Source organism: Dunckerocampus dactyliophorus, chromosome 2, assembly GCF_027744805.1.
Source record: "Dunckerocampus dactyliophorus isolate RoL2022-P2 chromosome 2, RoL_Ddac_1.1, whole genome shotgun sequence".
Lineage (NCBI taxonomy): Eukaryota > Metazoa > Chordata > Actinopteri > Syngnathiformes > Syngnathidae > Dunckerocampus > Dunckerocampus dactyliophorus.
The window spans coordinates 8,391,521-8,408,651 of NC_072820.1; the positions used below are offsets into that span (position 1 = coordinate 8,391,521).

The window sequence follows — 17,131 nt, forward strand, 5'->3', positions numbered from 1 at the left end:
CATAACAATAGGAGTGAGTGCTATAGGGCGATGGTCATTTAAGCAGGTCTTGGTGCTCTTCTTGGGTATGGGCACTTTGGTGGTGGACTTAAAGCAGGTCGGTACAGATGCTTGTGCAAGCGACAGGTTAAATATGTCAGCAAGCATATCAGCTAGCTCTGATGAGCAAACCCGAAGTGCACGTCCTGAGATGTTGTCTGGGCCTGCTGCTTTTCATGGGTTTGTTTAGTTCAGAAACCTGCGCACATCAGCTGATGTCACCATGACAGGTGAGTCCTGTGTGCTCCCCAAGTCCAGCCACCCTCTCTGCTCATCAGGAGTTTGGGTGTCAAAGCGGGCATAGAACTCATTCAGCTCATCTGGAAGTGTGGTTTGGCTGGATGTGGCTACGCTACTCTGCTGTCGATAGACTGTGATGTGCTGGAGCCCCGCCCACATGCGCCGAGGGTCTGAGGTGGAATACAGCGTCTGGGTGTTTGGTCTCGTGTTTATCAATGATGTCATGCAGGAGGCCTAGTGCGTTAGCGGTGTTAGCTCGTGGTGAAATGTAAACAGCAGTTAAATACACAGCGCTAAACTCACGAGGCAAATAAAAAGGTCGGCATTTCACCATCAGCAGCTCAATGTCCTGCGAACGGTGCTTATATATGAATATGAATATATGAATATATATATGAATCTCCAACTCACAAACACGTCTCCAGTCAGCTCGTCATGGGAACCACACTTCCTTAATGTCACTAAACGACAGCAAAGTGCATTCAGTGACACAAAAATCACAACAATGTCTTTACTATGTGTGTATATGTGGTCTAATTCAATGGTTCCCAAACTTTTTGCAGTTGCGTAAGCTTCACTTTTTTTTGTCCACTCACGATTGCTATGGTTTGAGCCTGAATATTACTTTAATACCAAATTGAAGGGGAAAGTTTAACAATGATGATAAAGCAGTATCCAAAGTACAAAAATGCATCCAACCAACAATAAAGTGTTATTTGTAGGGGGATTCCCACTCAGTGACAGGTTTTCACCGCTGCGTCGTGCGAGGATTGGAAAACCAATATAAATGAAATCTTCAATGACGGTAAAACATTTACGGTAAAAGTAACCTTAAATGTTTATTTAACCCTGTCATTTGCCATTTATATGCATTTCTAATTGTTTTACGCATGTAAAACTATAATTATAAAACTATAAAAATATGTTTTGTGTCAACATTTTTGACAGTTTGCATATAATACAGTGCTTTTATATACTGTATGATCTCCTACTATTCTAAGTACATTTTCAATCACGTCACAAATTATATGCCTATTTTTCCATTACGTTTACTTACTATTGAGCTTTAACTCCAACCCAGTCAGCATCACCTACCTTATCACTTCACACAAATGTAACCCCCCATTTTTCCAGTGCCATCCAAACATCATTAATTGTAGCGCGGATGTACTCTGAAAAATAGAGTTTATCCACAACCATTTCCATTTGAATACCCGACGACATCATTTCCAGAAGTCTTTTTCAAGAGGATTTCTAAAGAAGCTTTGACACTTCCAATCATTTCATCAGCGACAGGCCTAAAGTTGAAACAAAAACAACCACAACACAAAAGCTAGTCTTAGTTTGGCTTGCTTTGTCACAAGGTCAAAGTCAGCCACCATATTTAAAGTGCAAAAAAAATGTTTTCAACAATATGTTTGGCAGTAATAAGCCTCATATTGGCTCCTGTAAAGTGCCAGGACTCAGTGGGAGAAAAAAAGCTGTCCTAGTACGTTTTTCAAAAATGTTGGGAGAACATTTAATAGAGAAAAATGGGTTTGTGGATTTAAACAGGAGCAGCATGGCGGTTAAGGGAGCTGACCTTGGTGCTGGTTTATCACACTCCACTGAGACCTGGACAACAAATTAGGTTTTTTCTATGAAAACCAACATAATTATGTGATTTGATTGGTGCTGAGCTGTGTGAGACATATTACAGTTAATAAGAATATGAACAACATCCTCTAAATAAAAGCTACCAAAAAAAAAAAAAACGGAAAATGGGGCTAATCCTACTAATATTTCGGTACAGAACAGTTGCATGCACAATTACTTTATTTCACATCATATTTGCCAGACATTTCATTACACCTGCACAATCTAGAGGTCAACATAAGAGCCGCATCAAGAACAGTACCGTTACAAAGATAATAATGTTTACTTTTGATGGACACTGTCAGAAAGTATTTTTAATATTGTACTTGTAGCCTGCTGTGTTCTATAGTGCAACGCATCATATTTTGCCTATTCAGCTCTGTAACAAATTAAAATAACCAAAACTGTCCAAGAAAAGTGAGCAAGGCAAGTGAAGATTGTGCAGGTGTCAACATGTGTAACTCTTCCACTTAAAGCACAGGTGTCAAACTCGAGGCCTGGGGGCCTGATTCGGCCTGCCATATCATTGTATGTGGCCCGTGAAAGCCTGGAAATAACAAAATATGACACTTTTTAAAATTATTTTATTTTACTATCTTTACTATAAAAAAAACATGTTGTATATATTTAAATTGTATTATTGCTTTATTTATTATATTTATATTTATTATATTTATATATTTAAATAATTTTATTTTTTATTTTTTTTTATTATTTATTATATTTAAAATAATAACATTTCTTGCTGAATGTTTGTAATTTGTACTGCATGCAATTGGAGGTTTTTGTTTAAAATGAATTAATGTATACTCAAATTTCTGCTTGGAACCTTGACTTCTGATTTCAATGTACATTTTTTGGGTCAACAATACAAAATGAAAATGCTAATAATCAAATGTGTAATAATATCATGATGATACACTTATATGGTTTCCGAGTTACAGGCGACCCTCTGAGGGTAACCATAACTCCACTGTGGGAAATGGTGAAAAGGAGTTTGAGGGACTGCAAGCAGTGGGTTCTCCCAATGCTGAACATACTGAAAGCATTATATCCCACCTCTTCCTTCTTTGAGTATGGAAGCTACGCCGATGTACCACACACATGCGTACTAGTTATGTTTGTTGTCAGCTAATGATAGCAATTTGGCAAAGTTTATCTATTAACGTTAGCCGTCATTGAATGTTTGTACAGATTGTTACTATTGTAACCACACAATGATTGAAATTGTGTGCGTGTAAGCGCTACTGACATGTACCTGAATACTAACAGCCATGAGTTATTAATGCCATATTAATTTATCCAGGCCGAACAAAAATGTATTACAATTTTTATGCAGTTTAATCCGTAATTGACGTTTTCTTGACCAATCTGTACAACTATTGGTGACAAATGCTAGCCGGTGCTGGTGTTCTTATATTTTCTGGTTTCAAAAAAATGTATTTGGAGTTGCATACAGTCCCTTTTAGTAAGTTTCCAGGTGTCATTCATGCTGCAAACGTAGTTTGCGTCGGTCTACTACTGTAGTGCATAATTTTGAGAAGTGCTTCGAATATAAATGAATAAGGTGCAGTTGTGTCAATCAAGTGTCACGGTTGTAATCGTTTTTTTCCCACCAGAGATCTTATATTGCCGTTTATCATAAAATGATTTAGCACCCCAGGCATGCCCCCTCCCCATGTGATGACTGCTCACTAATGCTCTTTGAGAAATGGGGTCCACAAGGACCGGATGGTGCATGCAACCCGCACGTCACAGTCCTGACATCAGCACTGAGCTTAAATACCCGCACAGGGGAGCGTGTACACGCAAACAGGCGCGCCTTCATGCGGGATGAAAACACTCGTGGAAGTCAGCAAGACGCACCCGATGGTCTTTTTTTTGGTGCAACTTTTCATCATGTATTTGAGGGACGAATTGCTCTATTTCCATCACAGGCTCCTTCAACTTTAAAATAAAGTTACTGGACGCTGATTGTTGAGCTTTGTTTTGTCTTTTTCTAAATTATGATCAACGACACCATCGCATTGGACGCGAATGGTTCCGAGCCGCATCTCCCTCTGGGTCACAACCACAGTGTGTTCCCTACGCTGAGGCTCGAGTCCAAGTCTCTGGCCACCTCAGCCACTATGTTCGGCGTGGGCGTCCTGGGGAACCTCATCGCCATCGTGGTGCTGTGCATCTCCAAGAAGGAGCAGAAGGAGACCACTTTCTACACGCTGGTGTGCGGTATGGCGATCACGGACCTTCTGGGCACATGCTTCACCAGCCCGGTGGTGATAGCCACCTACGTGGCGAACCGCTGGCCCGGTGGAGCTCTGCTTTGTCACTTCTTCTCCTTCTCCATGCTCTTCTTCGGCTCCGCCGGCATGTCCATCCTGTGCGCCATGGCGGTGGAAAGATACCTGGCCATCAACCACGCCTACTTCTACTCCCAGCACATAGACAGAACCATGGCTCGCTTCGCCCTTCTCGCTGCCTACTTGGCCAACATCGTCCTGTGCATCATGCCCAGTTTTGGCTTCGGTAGGCACGTCAGGCACTTTCCAGGAACTTGGTGCTTCTTGGACTGGAGGGCGATGGATCCACTTGGCGCTTGCTACTCCTTCCTCTACGGCGGGGTGATGCTGTTGCTCATCGCAGTGACGGTGCTGTGTAACTTGGCCGTGTGCAAGTCTCTGGTGGGGATGAACCAGAGGACGGGGATCGTCCGGGCAGAGGTGTGCGACCAGGGGGGCTCACGGCGCCGCTTCCCGCGACTGCAGTCGGTTACCTCAGCGGCGGAGATCCAAATGTTCTGGCTCCTTGTTTTCATGACCATCGTTTTCCTGGTGTGCTCTATCCCTCTAGTGGTAAGAACTGGCCTCGATCTTCAACCCAGTCAAATGTAACATCACGTGCATTATTGTTACCCATTACTGAAATACACGCACAGTAGGAATGTATTTCAGTCTCTCAAGGTGTAAGCTACACTAGCAGCTGGAGGTTTTATTCGGTGGGACTGGCAAATATAATGTAAAGTAAAAGGAATTTAGTAAAAAGTAAACCAAGTTGGCAACAAAACCTGCTAAAAAAAATCCTTAACCGTCATCCAAATCAAATGGGAGCACTTAGGGGTCCACTCCTGCCCAAAAGGTCTCAGTGTACCCTTACTGATATTGTTAGTTTAGGCTATTATTTATTTACAAAACCTGTTCCATTCACCAATCTGGATCATACTTTGACATCGACCATTGTAAACGGTCTGTGGTATTTTTTAAGGTACTCTATTCTTTTCTTTCTGTGTGTCAGGTGAGAATCTTTGTAAACCAGCTTTACGATCCTGCTTATATTTCTGCTGGAGGGAATCCAGACTACCGCAGCGACCTGTTGGCCATCCGCTTCGCCTCCTTCAATCCAATTCTGGACCCGTGGGTGTACATTCTGTGCAGGAAGAACCTGCTCTTGAAGGGCTGTGGGAGGCTCAAGCGGGCAGTGACTCGAGTGAAAGAAAGTGGAGGTGACAATATAGGCTGGATCGGGGATCAGGACTCCCCGCCATCTTTAAATACGAACGACACCAGCTACGCGTCATTACGCAGGAAAGACATGGAACAGCGAGCGGCCATCGGGAACGCTCCATCTTTCACAGACTTCGCAGTGAGACACGCGTGGGACTACGACATAGCTCGGGTCAACTTCCACCCGTTCAGCGTCGAACGGACCACCGTGCAAGGAGCCGAGGAGGAAGCACCAGTTGATCCAAAGCAGGGGGAGTCGTCGGTGACGGCGTCACCAGCTCACGCCCCTTCTACACACATCAGAAGAGACGAGATGGTCACATGCACATTCGGTACCCCCAGCTCGTGTCAGTCACTAAAATACCTCTAATTATCTTACAATGGACTTTTTTAGGACTCTTTAGGATTTGAGTGATCTCAGCAGTGGCAGCTCGCATGACTGGATCATGACACTCACTGGACACATCATTAGGAACACCTGCACCTACAACAGCTACATCACAATGTTGCATCCGGTAATAGTAACGCTCAATTATGATTGGCACTGAAACATATCATTTTAGTATTCTGGCAGTCTTTTACAGTTATATGACAAGGGCAAAATATGAGGAAAATATGAGTGGATAACTTTACAGAACTGCAACCTCAGTAATACAAGAGATGAATACCTCCTTGACAGAGTCAATAAACCGAGTACTTTTATCTCGATACAGCTCTTGTATTTGGCTTTCACTGGTCTGTGCACGTGTACCTAATGTTGTGACTTGTGAGTGTAAGTACAGGGGCTACTGGATCTTATTTGATTGAGCAGATGTATGTATGTAATAGGTTGGCTCGTTGGTATATTTCAAGAATCTGTGGCTAATATTTTAATAATACTGGTCAAATCTGGTGTTGAACCTGCTGCACAGAAAACCGTTTAAAAAACAACAAGGATCCAGTCTAAAATATTGTGTTTGTTCATTTAATTAGTCATGTTTTACTTTTTTTGACAGCTTGACTGATAAGCGTGGCAGTGGAAAACAACCCAACCAAATTGGATTTACATTTAATTAGCTTGTGTATTTGACTTAAAAAAAAAAACAGCATGAAAAGTGGGCCATACCCGGACATGACAGTGTTTAATTCTAGTGTCACTTCAGGGTCAATCTCTCTATGAAACATGGACATGAGTTGAATGAAATATTTCTTCAGTGAAAGAGCTGCAAGTCCAAAAACAAACACAGTGCATTAAAATTCTGCTGGGCCAATTTCCAAGCAAGGGAATGTACACAAAACATTATTATACCCCATGGGTACAATCAAATCTTTAAAATGTACAAATTTGTGTGACTCCAGTATGTGATTTTTGTTTATTAATACAATGCATGATGGTGTTGAGGTGCACTTTTTAAACTACATGCTGCTACTTTACTCTGTGCCCTGAAAAAGTGATGCAAGGACAAGTGAATGTATACAATTCAATTCCTGTTTTATATCACATACGTGGACATATTTTGATACTACTGTAAGTTGAATGATATGTGCTGTTTGTTATATGTGTGCAGAGAAATAAAACGACACTAATTAACACATTATTTACAGCAAATGAGTTACTGACCTGTCGTGTTCCGGTCGAGCCAGCAGGTGGGGCTGGAACACAAATAGCCGAATTAAAGCTGACAGCAGCCAACTAATGGCACAAAGTCAAATAAATATCTGTAGATCTAAGTTAGGTAAGTAATATATTAATACAGTAATATATATATGTTTATGTATATTAAAATGCCACAAAACACAATAACAATTAGGACAAAAACTGCTACTACCATAAAGTGCTGCCTCCAATTTAGAACTCAAGGTGAAGTTGATCAACTTTTAAATTGCTCCAATTTCAAAACAATGTGTCCCGATTTGGAATAACTCGTTACAGAGTTCCACCCCGGTAACTGCACAGGTATGGTTAGGAATAATATTTTTAACACACCTATGGTAACTGTCATGGAAGCATAAGCAGGTCCACTCGACCTGTTGATTACAAGTGGCGGGCAGCTAGCGAAAGATGCTAATGTCGCAGGATACATTTGCTCCTTCTCGTCCAACTGCACAAAGACTGGATTCAAATGCACACCACCAGTGCCGGAATATACAAAAATAAAGTCAGTTGTTCCCAAAAGCCTGGTGGATATCTACTGCGAGGCCAACCAAGTAAACAGGAAGAGGGACAAAATCAACCGGAAGTGAATAAGTGCCAAAATAAAACCCTTATCAGTCGTAAACAATATCGTTAAAATAGACTTCATCCGGACAAACGTGCTGGGAGACAACTGCTTTGTCAGTCCACTTTTTTTCACGTAACTTCAGTGTCCATACGTGTTCTTCTTACTCATCTTCTCATCTCTTGTTGAAAATGACCTTTCTTTCAAAATAAGAGTACAAAAGGCCACAAAAAGCCAAATGAAAAAGTACAAATGATTTAATGTTTTCAATGTAGTTGTTAAAGATGGTGACTCAACATCAGTCAAAAGAGCAATCAATCATCAGACTCAAGTATGTGAGGTACTGTTAAGTAAAGATATTTATTATGCACACAATGCCATTCCACTGGACGTCGTTGTGGTGAATTTTGAAGCTTTATCAAGGTGTTTTGGTTTTCAAACCAGAATTGAGCCCTGTGTAGGGTTCTCAGTCTGAGTTTTTTGAGGTGTTATTTGACCACGCTGAAAAAAAATTCAGCACCTTTATGAAGTATGTACACAGACTATGGGAGCAGACGGACTCAAACATGGAATCAGACTTTTGGCAATAAATAGATATACATCTACGATACAAAGTTGGATAAAACAGCTCTCATACGAAGCTATAATAAATAAATAACTTATCAGAAATAAATATATTTTACTTTTATACAGTAATACGTGAAGATGCATGGCATCCATTCGGCTGAGCTCACTTGAACGTTGAACCCATTTACTTGTTATTGAACTTCTGGGAAGAGCTGGCATCACTGTGAGTAGTAAATATTGGACGTTTAGCAGTCTGTTTGCTTGTTTTAAAAGATAAACACAGAGTCAGTGCTTGTGCTGTCTCTTGACACGCTGGGTGTTAAATCAAATCAGTCACGTTCACATAGTCCATAGATAAGTGTTCGCTCTTTGAGGACGTAACAATAATTCCACACTGTGGTTCCATGATGGCCTCCTCTTAGGCTTTGACCTTTGTCCATAGTCACTGGCTGCACCCAGACTTGTTCCTCCGCAACAAGAAAAAAAACACAGGAAATGACCTTCACCACTGGTCCATCCTTCAGCCCATACACATGCAGCTGGCAGCAGATAAGGACTGGATGGTCCTCCATGTGGTCTGAGCGTCCATGAAGGACACCGGCTCGTAGCGATCAGGTCGACAACAAGGGTGGCTGCTGACTTTGCGGGAGGTGCGTCGTGGGAGCGACCCGTTCTCCAGCAGAGCTTTCAGCGCCAGGTCGTAATTTGTCCTGGAGGACTGACAGGAGCCCACGCAAAACTTGAAAAGGACGATCTCATCCGAGTCAAACCCGAGTCCAAGATCCCTGACCTTCATCTCTCGCTTTTCCACTCGGCAGTCCCTGCTGCTATGCTTCGGCTGCTTGTTTTTTCCTCGACCTGCGCCGTCTGCTTCTTCTTCCTGTTCTTTCTTCTTCCTCTTCTTCTTTTTCTTAGGCGAGCCTTTAAGTTGCGGTTCGGTGGGATCTGAGGAACGTGGCATGCGGCCAGCCCAGCGAGTGCTTGGATGATCGTCAACTTCATCAATAACAAAAGGGTCTGAAAATGACAAATTAACACCACTTTAAATTAGACATGCATGAGTTGGACAATCACAATGTATCCCAATGGGTATTTTTTTTGTAATACTCTTACACAATATATGTACAATTATGTCCAAAATGATTCATACTCTGGCCAAAGAGACTTTTTTTGGATAAAATTGAGCTGGAACTGACTCTAGTTGTCAAAGTTGTCAAAGGCTGTAAGAAGTTGCTCTTTTACATTTTGAAAATTGTACATACGGATAACAATTTTGAGGGAACACAGTTTTTGCAAAATTCTGAAGTTCCAAAGTTGCTTCTAAAGTTTTTAATTTAAACCTTTAACATACAAGCTGGCAACATGACTTGCAAGTAGTCAGTCAGGCAATCTGAGACAACCTTTTGATAGTTTAAGTAGCTTTACACATGCAGCGATCCAGACAACGACCTTACCTATGGTGCCCAACAAATGTATGACACTGAAAACCTAACCTACCCACTGCACTGTCTGAGAAGTAAAAAAGTAGGGATGTTCACAAACTCTTTAATAGTCAATGTTTCATCATTCATATTTCATACTCCGGGTGTCTTATTCAGGTAAAAAAAAAACTGGAAAATCCAATTTTCTTATTTGACGCGGTTTTGATGTTTAAAGTGCTCCTGAAAAAAGGGACACAAGCACATATAGCAGATTATACAGCAGACTGGCACTTTTACAGACAAAATAAGACAAATAATTCCACGTGGACTGTTTATTATAAGCTTAAACTAGTGTGCGTGTATCAAATATATAGTCTGGCCCCCCTGATAATTTTGTTAACTCAATGTGGCCCGCATGTCAAAAAGTTTGCCCACCCCTGTTCTAAAGGTTTCTGGTAAATTCTAGCATCCAGATTGTAGAATATTCTAATGAACTATACATTTAAAACAATGGATATGCCTGTTACTACTACTTAATACTGAAATGTTTGTATTATATACTGTAGTACTGTATATACAGCAGGGGTGGCCATTACGTCGATCGCGAGCTACCAGTAGATTGCCATGGTAGTTTGGGTCAATCGCGTAAACGTCAATTTGTAGTTGTCATATGACATCAGTCAGCTGACATTAAGCTCCCCTCCTGATTCGCGCTTGCTCCCCTGCAGCGTTTCAAGCTACACACTAAGATGCAGCTTTTATCTTTATCCTTCTGTTTATGGATGAACTAACTCAGCGGTAAGATGTCTATATCTAAAACAAAAGTTATCTGTTCACTTGTAGCGGCTAGTGACGTAGAAAAAAGTGTATTGTTTACCGGCTTTGCTTGGCGTCATGAACTCTACTACAGAAATCAGTGTTTTCTACACGTTCGCTTCTTAAACTATTATTTCATGACGATATTAAAAATGTGCTCATTGCTGAAACCTTTTCAACACACAAGCACAATTTCAACATTATCTCAATAAAACTATGACCTGTGTACCGCACACACACAAAAATCAATATACTTTCTTGTCTGCTAAGAGCTTCATTACCATAAAAAGAATGCCAAGGAGAATAAGGATCACTGTCGACTCCCTGCTCCTCATCCTCTGTCAACTCTGGCAGCGTTACAGGAAGTTCTAGTCCCTCCTGTCCTCCCAGCAGGCCAGTGATATGGCCCGAGCCCGCTCCCACACCGGCGGCACCCATGTTGGCTTTCACGCGCGCTCCGTCGACCAGAGGCAGCACTGACAGCAGCACCCACAGCAGCACCTACAGGACACAGAAAGACCCATGAGAGGAGATCTTTTTTGTACATAAGGTTGTATATTTAAATATCAAGTTGATGAATTACTAAAAGGCTTTCATGTTTTCACACAGTTTTATTTAAGAGGTGATCTTTGAGTCTTTGAGCTAGGCTGACAACTCACCTGCCGTAGGTTCTCTGTACTCATCCTTACTATATGTCCTTTGCAACAACAGGCTTGTAGAAGTCATACATACATACCAGACACTTCATTAGGTACACCTGCACTAAGTTGAGAGACCTGTACTGAGGAAATAATGCTCAATGTTGACTGACACGATCGGAAAAAGTATTAATTTAAGCACCACCAGACATGACCAAATTTGGTAACTTTGGTGGGTGAACTACTGTATATCCTTTGTTACTGTTCAAGCCAACTATTATAATAATGTTATTTTATATAATGAGATAAGATTTTAATCAAATATTGTGTTTTAGTTTGTACAAACAATCAAATAAAGAATAGTGATTAATTCAATGTTCATATATGGTTAAATAATGATAAGGGTGAGGTTATTTGCAGAGATGGACTGCACTTGAGCAATGGCATCTGCATCTGACCAACCTTAGCTGACATCACAGAGGTCGTCTCTCGTCCTGCCTTCCTCCGACTCCTCCATCGGCTCCCACCTGGATGCAATAAGAAAAAGAGGGCGGTAGGAATGTGAGAACAAGGCTTCACTCTGTCAACTTTCCTTCTCCCTTTGAAAAAGGCTAACATAAACTCAAAGCGCAGCATGCGGGCAATATGATGTCTTAACATTCACACAATGGTTGAGATACTGTAAAAAAACAAAACAATACACAGCCCGATGGGCCCCCCGAGCGAGGCGACGTGTCATATAAATCACATCCTCCGTGCCCGAGGGTGGCGGCTTTGTTGCTGCCTTGCTAAAAAGGACCAGTGTTTGCTTCCAGCCAGTGTTGGCTTGTCGCTTCATACATCCATGTAAACAGTCCCGGTCGGGCAACAAAAGGCAACATCTGCGATATACTTGTCAAAAGCATTCTTCAGCAGTTATTCCTGAGGCAGAGCTGAGAGCACTTCATGGAGGTCCCGGGCCAAAAAAACCACAGACATGCAGGACAGGTGATAAGAGGTGTCACGGATGCAGATGTTTATATATAGTACGTGCAGTGCGGAGGTTAACGCCCGCCGCCCGTCTTGAAACATCATGAGGTCGTCAGGTTCCTTTGTTACCCTACCACCCCAAATGTCAGAGGAGGTCAGAGCATCAGGTGACGCTCAGTGTCAGGAAAAGTCCATCTCACGTATCTGTCTTGGATCTGACACTACTGGTGTGAGGGTAGAGCCCCCCCCCCAAGACCCTTTTTTGGACAACATCAAAGACAAAAAAGACCAACTTTTTCAATATCAGACATCAATTGGTGTAACATGATATCATACTGCTATGACTGTGCTTCATTAATCACCATCATCTTACAACTACCATCATGCTAATGTGCCCAAGTTTTGAGCCACTTTTTTAGGTTACCAGTTTCTGTGAGTGACTGGAAGAAAAGCTCTGATCTGCTTGGGGAAAGGTCATTTTCACCTGTTAGTTTGCATGGATAAACATCTAGACCTCAAATATACTCCACAAAAATATAAATGCAACACCTTTGCTCACGATTTTCACAAGGTGAACTCAAAGTTGTAACACTGTTTTTTTATAAATAGTGGTCACAAGTCTCTTTAAATCTGTGTTATGGAGCATTCAGAAACTGCACATTTTGGAGTGGCCTTTTATTGTGGCCAATCTAAGGCACACCTGAGCAATAATCATGCTGTCTAATCAGGAGCTTGATATGCCTGTGGACTGTGAGGTGGATGGGTTATAAATTGTAAAGTATGTCCTACAGCCTGGTGGTCCTGAGGTCAAATCCGACTCAAACCTCATTGTGTGGATTTTTGGGTGATTTTGTGGGTTTTCTCCAGGTTCTCCAGATTCCTCCCACAGCCCCAAAAGAAGCATGTTGGTTTCATTTTAAACTCTAAATTGCCCATAAGTGTGAATGTGAATCTGAATGGTCGTCTATATGCGTCCTATGATTGACGGGTGACCAACCTGCCTCTCCCAAAGTCAGCATCACCTGATGATTAAAGCACACACCGGGTGTCCAAATTGCTCATGCTGCTCACTGCCTCTAGGGGGCATATTTGCATGTTATATTGGGATTGCTACGGGATGTTGTGATGAATTAAGCAGGCCGATATTCCACAGCTCATTTCTTTTTTTTGCCATTTCAGGCCAGTGAAAGCATCAGCATTCAAATGCATTTCAAATAGCCGCTCATTACAAGAAACAAGATTTGTTTTTCAAATGTCATATCTGTAGATCAAAAATGCTTGCTGAAAACCACTTCTGTTATCTAAAAGCCTCTTTGTACACGCTTGGCACTGAAGTGCAGCTGGACAATAATAACGCAGCCGAGCCGTTCATGCGCTCGCTGATCTCGCTGATATGAAGTGTAGCAGTAGTCTTTTTTTAAATGTTCACCAGTGCAACAGTCGTGAGTTGTAATTATTAGCTACTTTGCCAAAAAAGCTGGAGTAATAGAATTACTCCTTCATAAATGTAATTAGTTACCAGAGAGGGTAATTACTGCATTACTTTTTTGTAAAAACCTTCAAGTATGTGAAAGAATTGAGATAAAATACAAACAATATATATATATATACATATGTATACACACGGTAGACATAATATTTATAATATTATATATATATATATATATATATATATATATATATATATATATATATATATATATATATATATATATAATATGTATATATATAATATTTGTATTTAATTTTAATAAAAAATAATACTTCTATTTTTTGTTTTATTTTTATTTTTAAATTAATTAAAAAAAGAGAAATATATATATATATATATATATATATATATATATATATATATATATATAATACTTTATTTTGTATATATTTTTGTCTTTATTATATTTGATATTTATTATTTCTTAATGTATTTCTTATGTAGCTGCGCTGTGTTGAGCTTTGTAACAACACCAACAGCCTACCTCAACTCTGGCACTGATTGACTGACCATGAAAGCGTAGTCTCCCTTTAGCCAATCATCATTGATGTGTCTGTCACTCCAAACCCCTCACCAAAGAATGACAACAGAAAAAAACACCTTTTATTTGCAGCTGCTCCCGTCCTGTGCCTGGCTGGCTGGGCGAGCGGGCTGGCTGTTAGATATCAGTGCATAATAATGCACCACATTCCACTGTCGGTAACTGTAACGGCATTGTAACATTTAAATTGTAATAATTAGATTCCCTGTTACTGCTGTTACCGGTTTTCTTGTAGCAATGACATGGAAGACTGACAAAAACGGATCCCGTCTCATGATAACTTATTTTAATTCAACCCTGCGTGTTTGTCCTCATCCCGACACCGAGGGGTGGGCCAAGGACAACGACGATGATGGAGAGGAAGATGGTGAACATAATTCAGACAGACAGACAGCGAACGCACCACGGCTGCAACCTAAAACCAAACCACGCTGACTCCTCGGCCTTCCGTGCCCGAGTTGATTTAAAACCTGACATCAGTGGGAGGCGCGATGGTTCTGGGGGGTCAGCAGCGTGCAGGCTTTCCTCTATGGGTCGTCTCAGGAGGAGTCCCATTCATCGTTCCTAATGCCACAGCTGGGAGCGCTTAGCCTCTTTTAGATCACTGCGCTGGGAGTCTACGGGGGCCCGTCTGCTGGTTCATTTCACCCTGGCACTCTGGAGCTGTTTACAGCCCGATGCCTGCAGCCTTTTCAGGCATTTTTTTTTAGGGTGTGAGGAGAGCGGGAAGAGAAGGAGAGGGACACTGGAAGCCGATGTCGTGTAAACAGACATATACAAAGTATATACAAGTAGATATAAGTTTATAGATATACATTTTCACATCCGACGTGCATGAGTGTGTTAAGAAATGAGAGCAATTGCGTTGCTTCCTCGTGTGGCTGATGAAAGCCTTCTTTGTCCGTCAGTGTGCAAGCGCACTTGTTGCCACCTTCCATTTGCATTGTTAGTGCTGCGCTAATAGAGTTGTTGTTCAAAATTAGTTAAGTGGCTACGTCTTCCTGAAGCAAGATTGAAACAGCTGCTAATTCCACAGTCTGTTCTGCTCTGGTTCATTTCAAACCAACCATTTACTATAATCATTTATATAGAGTAAAGTTAGCTTCCCACATTTACTTTCGATTAAATTAGGCGCAATTTTGTTAATATAATTGACCTGACTGAAATACAAAGTCAGAATCACAAATGTAGTCAAAATTGGTTGGGGATTTATTCTTTTAAGGGGTGGTAGATATATACAGTATATATATATATAAAGTTGTATCTATTTGTGTTTTTATTTGGGATACTAGGGAATATCGCCCGATTTCCGTTAAAAAACACATGGTCGGCGTATGCCGATAAACGCCTTTCAAAACCGATCACAAAAACCGATCGGCGTGCGGCGGCAAATCCTACATGTCTGCTGTGTCGCGTAGGGTTGCCAACAAAATGTCGCGTCTCGTATTAGTCTTGACACAGGCTACGCAGATCGATGCCAGCGTGTTTGATCGCTCCCTTGCCAAACCTACAGTATCTCCGTTCGATTATTCTTGCGTCTTTGTTTGTACGCTTTGCCAGGCTGTCACTGGCTGTACTTTGCATTGGCGGCACCTCGCTATTACCCGTTACACCTTGGAACGGACCCCCTGACCAATACCACATAAATAAATTGAAAATGTACCGTTAATCCATGTGATCGGTATCGGCCGATCTCACTCATGGATGATCGGTATTGGAATCCGCAGCATAAAAACCTGATCAGAGCAACCCTATTTTTTATATTTTGCAAATACAAGTGTCTGTATTTGAAACCTTCTATGGGAATTAAAGAAAAATGTAGGTTGGTCTGTAAGGGAAAATTAAAAGTAGTACAATGGAAAAAAAAAATTATGGTAATCTTTCTTTAAAAATGGACATAAATATATTTTTTAAAAAATGATATTCGTTTGCATGTTCAAAACTGTTCATTGAAAATTCCTGTGTCCAACTTCACCAGTTAAACTTCCCAGGGATTTAATTCCGCACACATTTTAAAAAATGTCACAAAACGTTCTGCCACTTTTGCACTACCAATTGGTTTTCCCGTTGTACATGCTATCATATTGCCTGTCTTTCATGTTTTTGCTGTGCACTTAATTATACTTATAGTGTGGGACCACCTCACTGCCTCAGGCACCTTGACCGCAAACACTTTGTGACGAGAGAAAACAACATTGACCGCCACAACGGCACCTCGAAAGCCCACAAAGACGGCCACGGCATTAAAGGGACCGTCCTTAAGGTCTGCTCACATAGCCGCGGGGTCCTCCATCATCACCGAAGCCACTGGCCTCCCTCGGCCAGGAAAACCACTCCGAGCCACGGTTTGTACATCCGAGTCGTTGCTATTTTTCATGTTTTATTAATCGCAGTGATGTCATGATATTTGGTTTAGGATGAATCTACAAGTACAGTTTGTCAAATCCAACTTTATTTGAGTTGTTCTTACCTCCAGGTGTGCACAAACATACAGTTAAATAGATATCAAGAGATAGATAGGAGATTGGAGATAAAAAGTTAGTGGTTATCGGTATCGACTCGAAAAGAAAATCATGCATCCCTTGTGATAAGACAAACAATCATCCTACTTAATGCATACACCAGCTGGATTTGCAATGAACAAGAGGTCAACTAAACATAAATGTGTTTGTGATTAAGCATGAGGGTGCCTACTGTATACAGTTACATGCTTAGAGCTGGCCGCTTGCCGACAGTCTCTATAAACCTCTCACCTTGTTAAAAAAACAAAAAAACACCACCAACATATCTCGCGTTTCACCAAGCGTCTTTCATAATGACCCTTTATTAGCGACACAAGAACGCTCTCTGCAGCGTGCGCGTGCACGAATGCAAAATGACCTCGAGGGTTAACCTGTCACTAGCATGGTGCCTGATTGCAGCGGTACAGTAAATCACTGCTGGCTCAATAAAACACACCTGCAGTGTAAGAGGAGATGTGGGAGAGGGAGAACACCAGGAGAGCTGGCTGATCACTACCAGACACCCAACAAACTGTGGGGGGGAGTCCCTAAAAATGTGACTAATGATGAAGGT

At 41.3% G+C, this 17,131-nt stretch overlaps 2 protein-coding genes and 1 long non-coding RNA gene across 5 annotated transcripts in view; 1 reads left to right on the forward strand and 2 right to left on the reverse strand.

The window, feature by feature from the left end:
* The first annotated feature begins 3,739 nt into the window (after nucleotides 1-3,739).
* ptger4c (prostaglandin E receptor 4 (subtype EP4) c) lies at nucleotides 3,740-6,610 on the forward strand. The gene is made up of 2 exons (XM_054767110.1): nucleotides 3,740-4,766; nucleotides 5,206-6,610. Exons 1-2 carry the CDS (start codon nucleotides 3,921-3,923, stop codon nucleotides 5,782-5,784), a joined length of 1,425 nt encoding a protein of 474 aa, XP_054623085.1. The 5' UTR covers nucleotides 3,740-3,920; the 3' UTR covers nucleotides 5,785-6,610.
* On the reverse strand, nucleotides 6,391-7,601 carry LOC129176753 (uncharacterized). The gene is made up of 3 exons (XR_008569495.1): nucleotides 7,381-7,601; nucleotides 7,015-7,046; nucleotides 6,391-6,616 (listed from the first exon to the last, which is right to left on the reverse strand). It is a non-coding gene; the product is annotated as an uncharacterized LOC129176753 (long non-coding RNA).
* A 294-nt stretch (nucleotides 7,602-7,895) lies between these two features.
* LOC129177634 (artemin) overlaps nucleotides 7,896-17,131 on the reverse strand; it is a 30,586-nt gene continuing 21,350 nt past the window's right edge. For all 3 annotated transcript variants that reach the window (XM_054768968.1, XM_054768969.1, XM_054768970.1), the window contains exons 3-5: nucleotides 11,517-11,581; nucleotides 10,698-10,917; nucleotides 7,896-9,196 (exon numbers count right to left, since the gene is read on the reverse strand). In XM_054768968.1, the coding sequence (XP_054624943.1) occupies nucleotides 8,700-9,196; nucleotides 10,698-10,917; nucleotides 11,517-11,581 (782 nt within the window). In that variant the 3' untranslated portion in view covers nucleotides 7,896-8,699. The remainder of the gene's footprint in view (nucleotides 9,197-10,697; nucleotides 10,918-11,516; nucleotides 11,582-17,131) is intronic.

Bases quoted from the DNA above. Each gene is read 5' to 3' on its own strand.
- ptger4c (XM_054767110.1), top strand. From the start codon at position 3,921: ATGATCAACGACACCATCGCATTGGACGCGAATGGTTCCGAGCCGCAT. The intron at 4,767-5,205 runs GTAAGAACTGGC...TCTGTGTGTCAG, and splicing joins TGTGCTCTATCCCTCTAGTG to GTGAGAATCTTTGTAAACCA.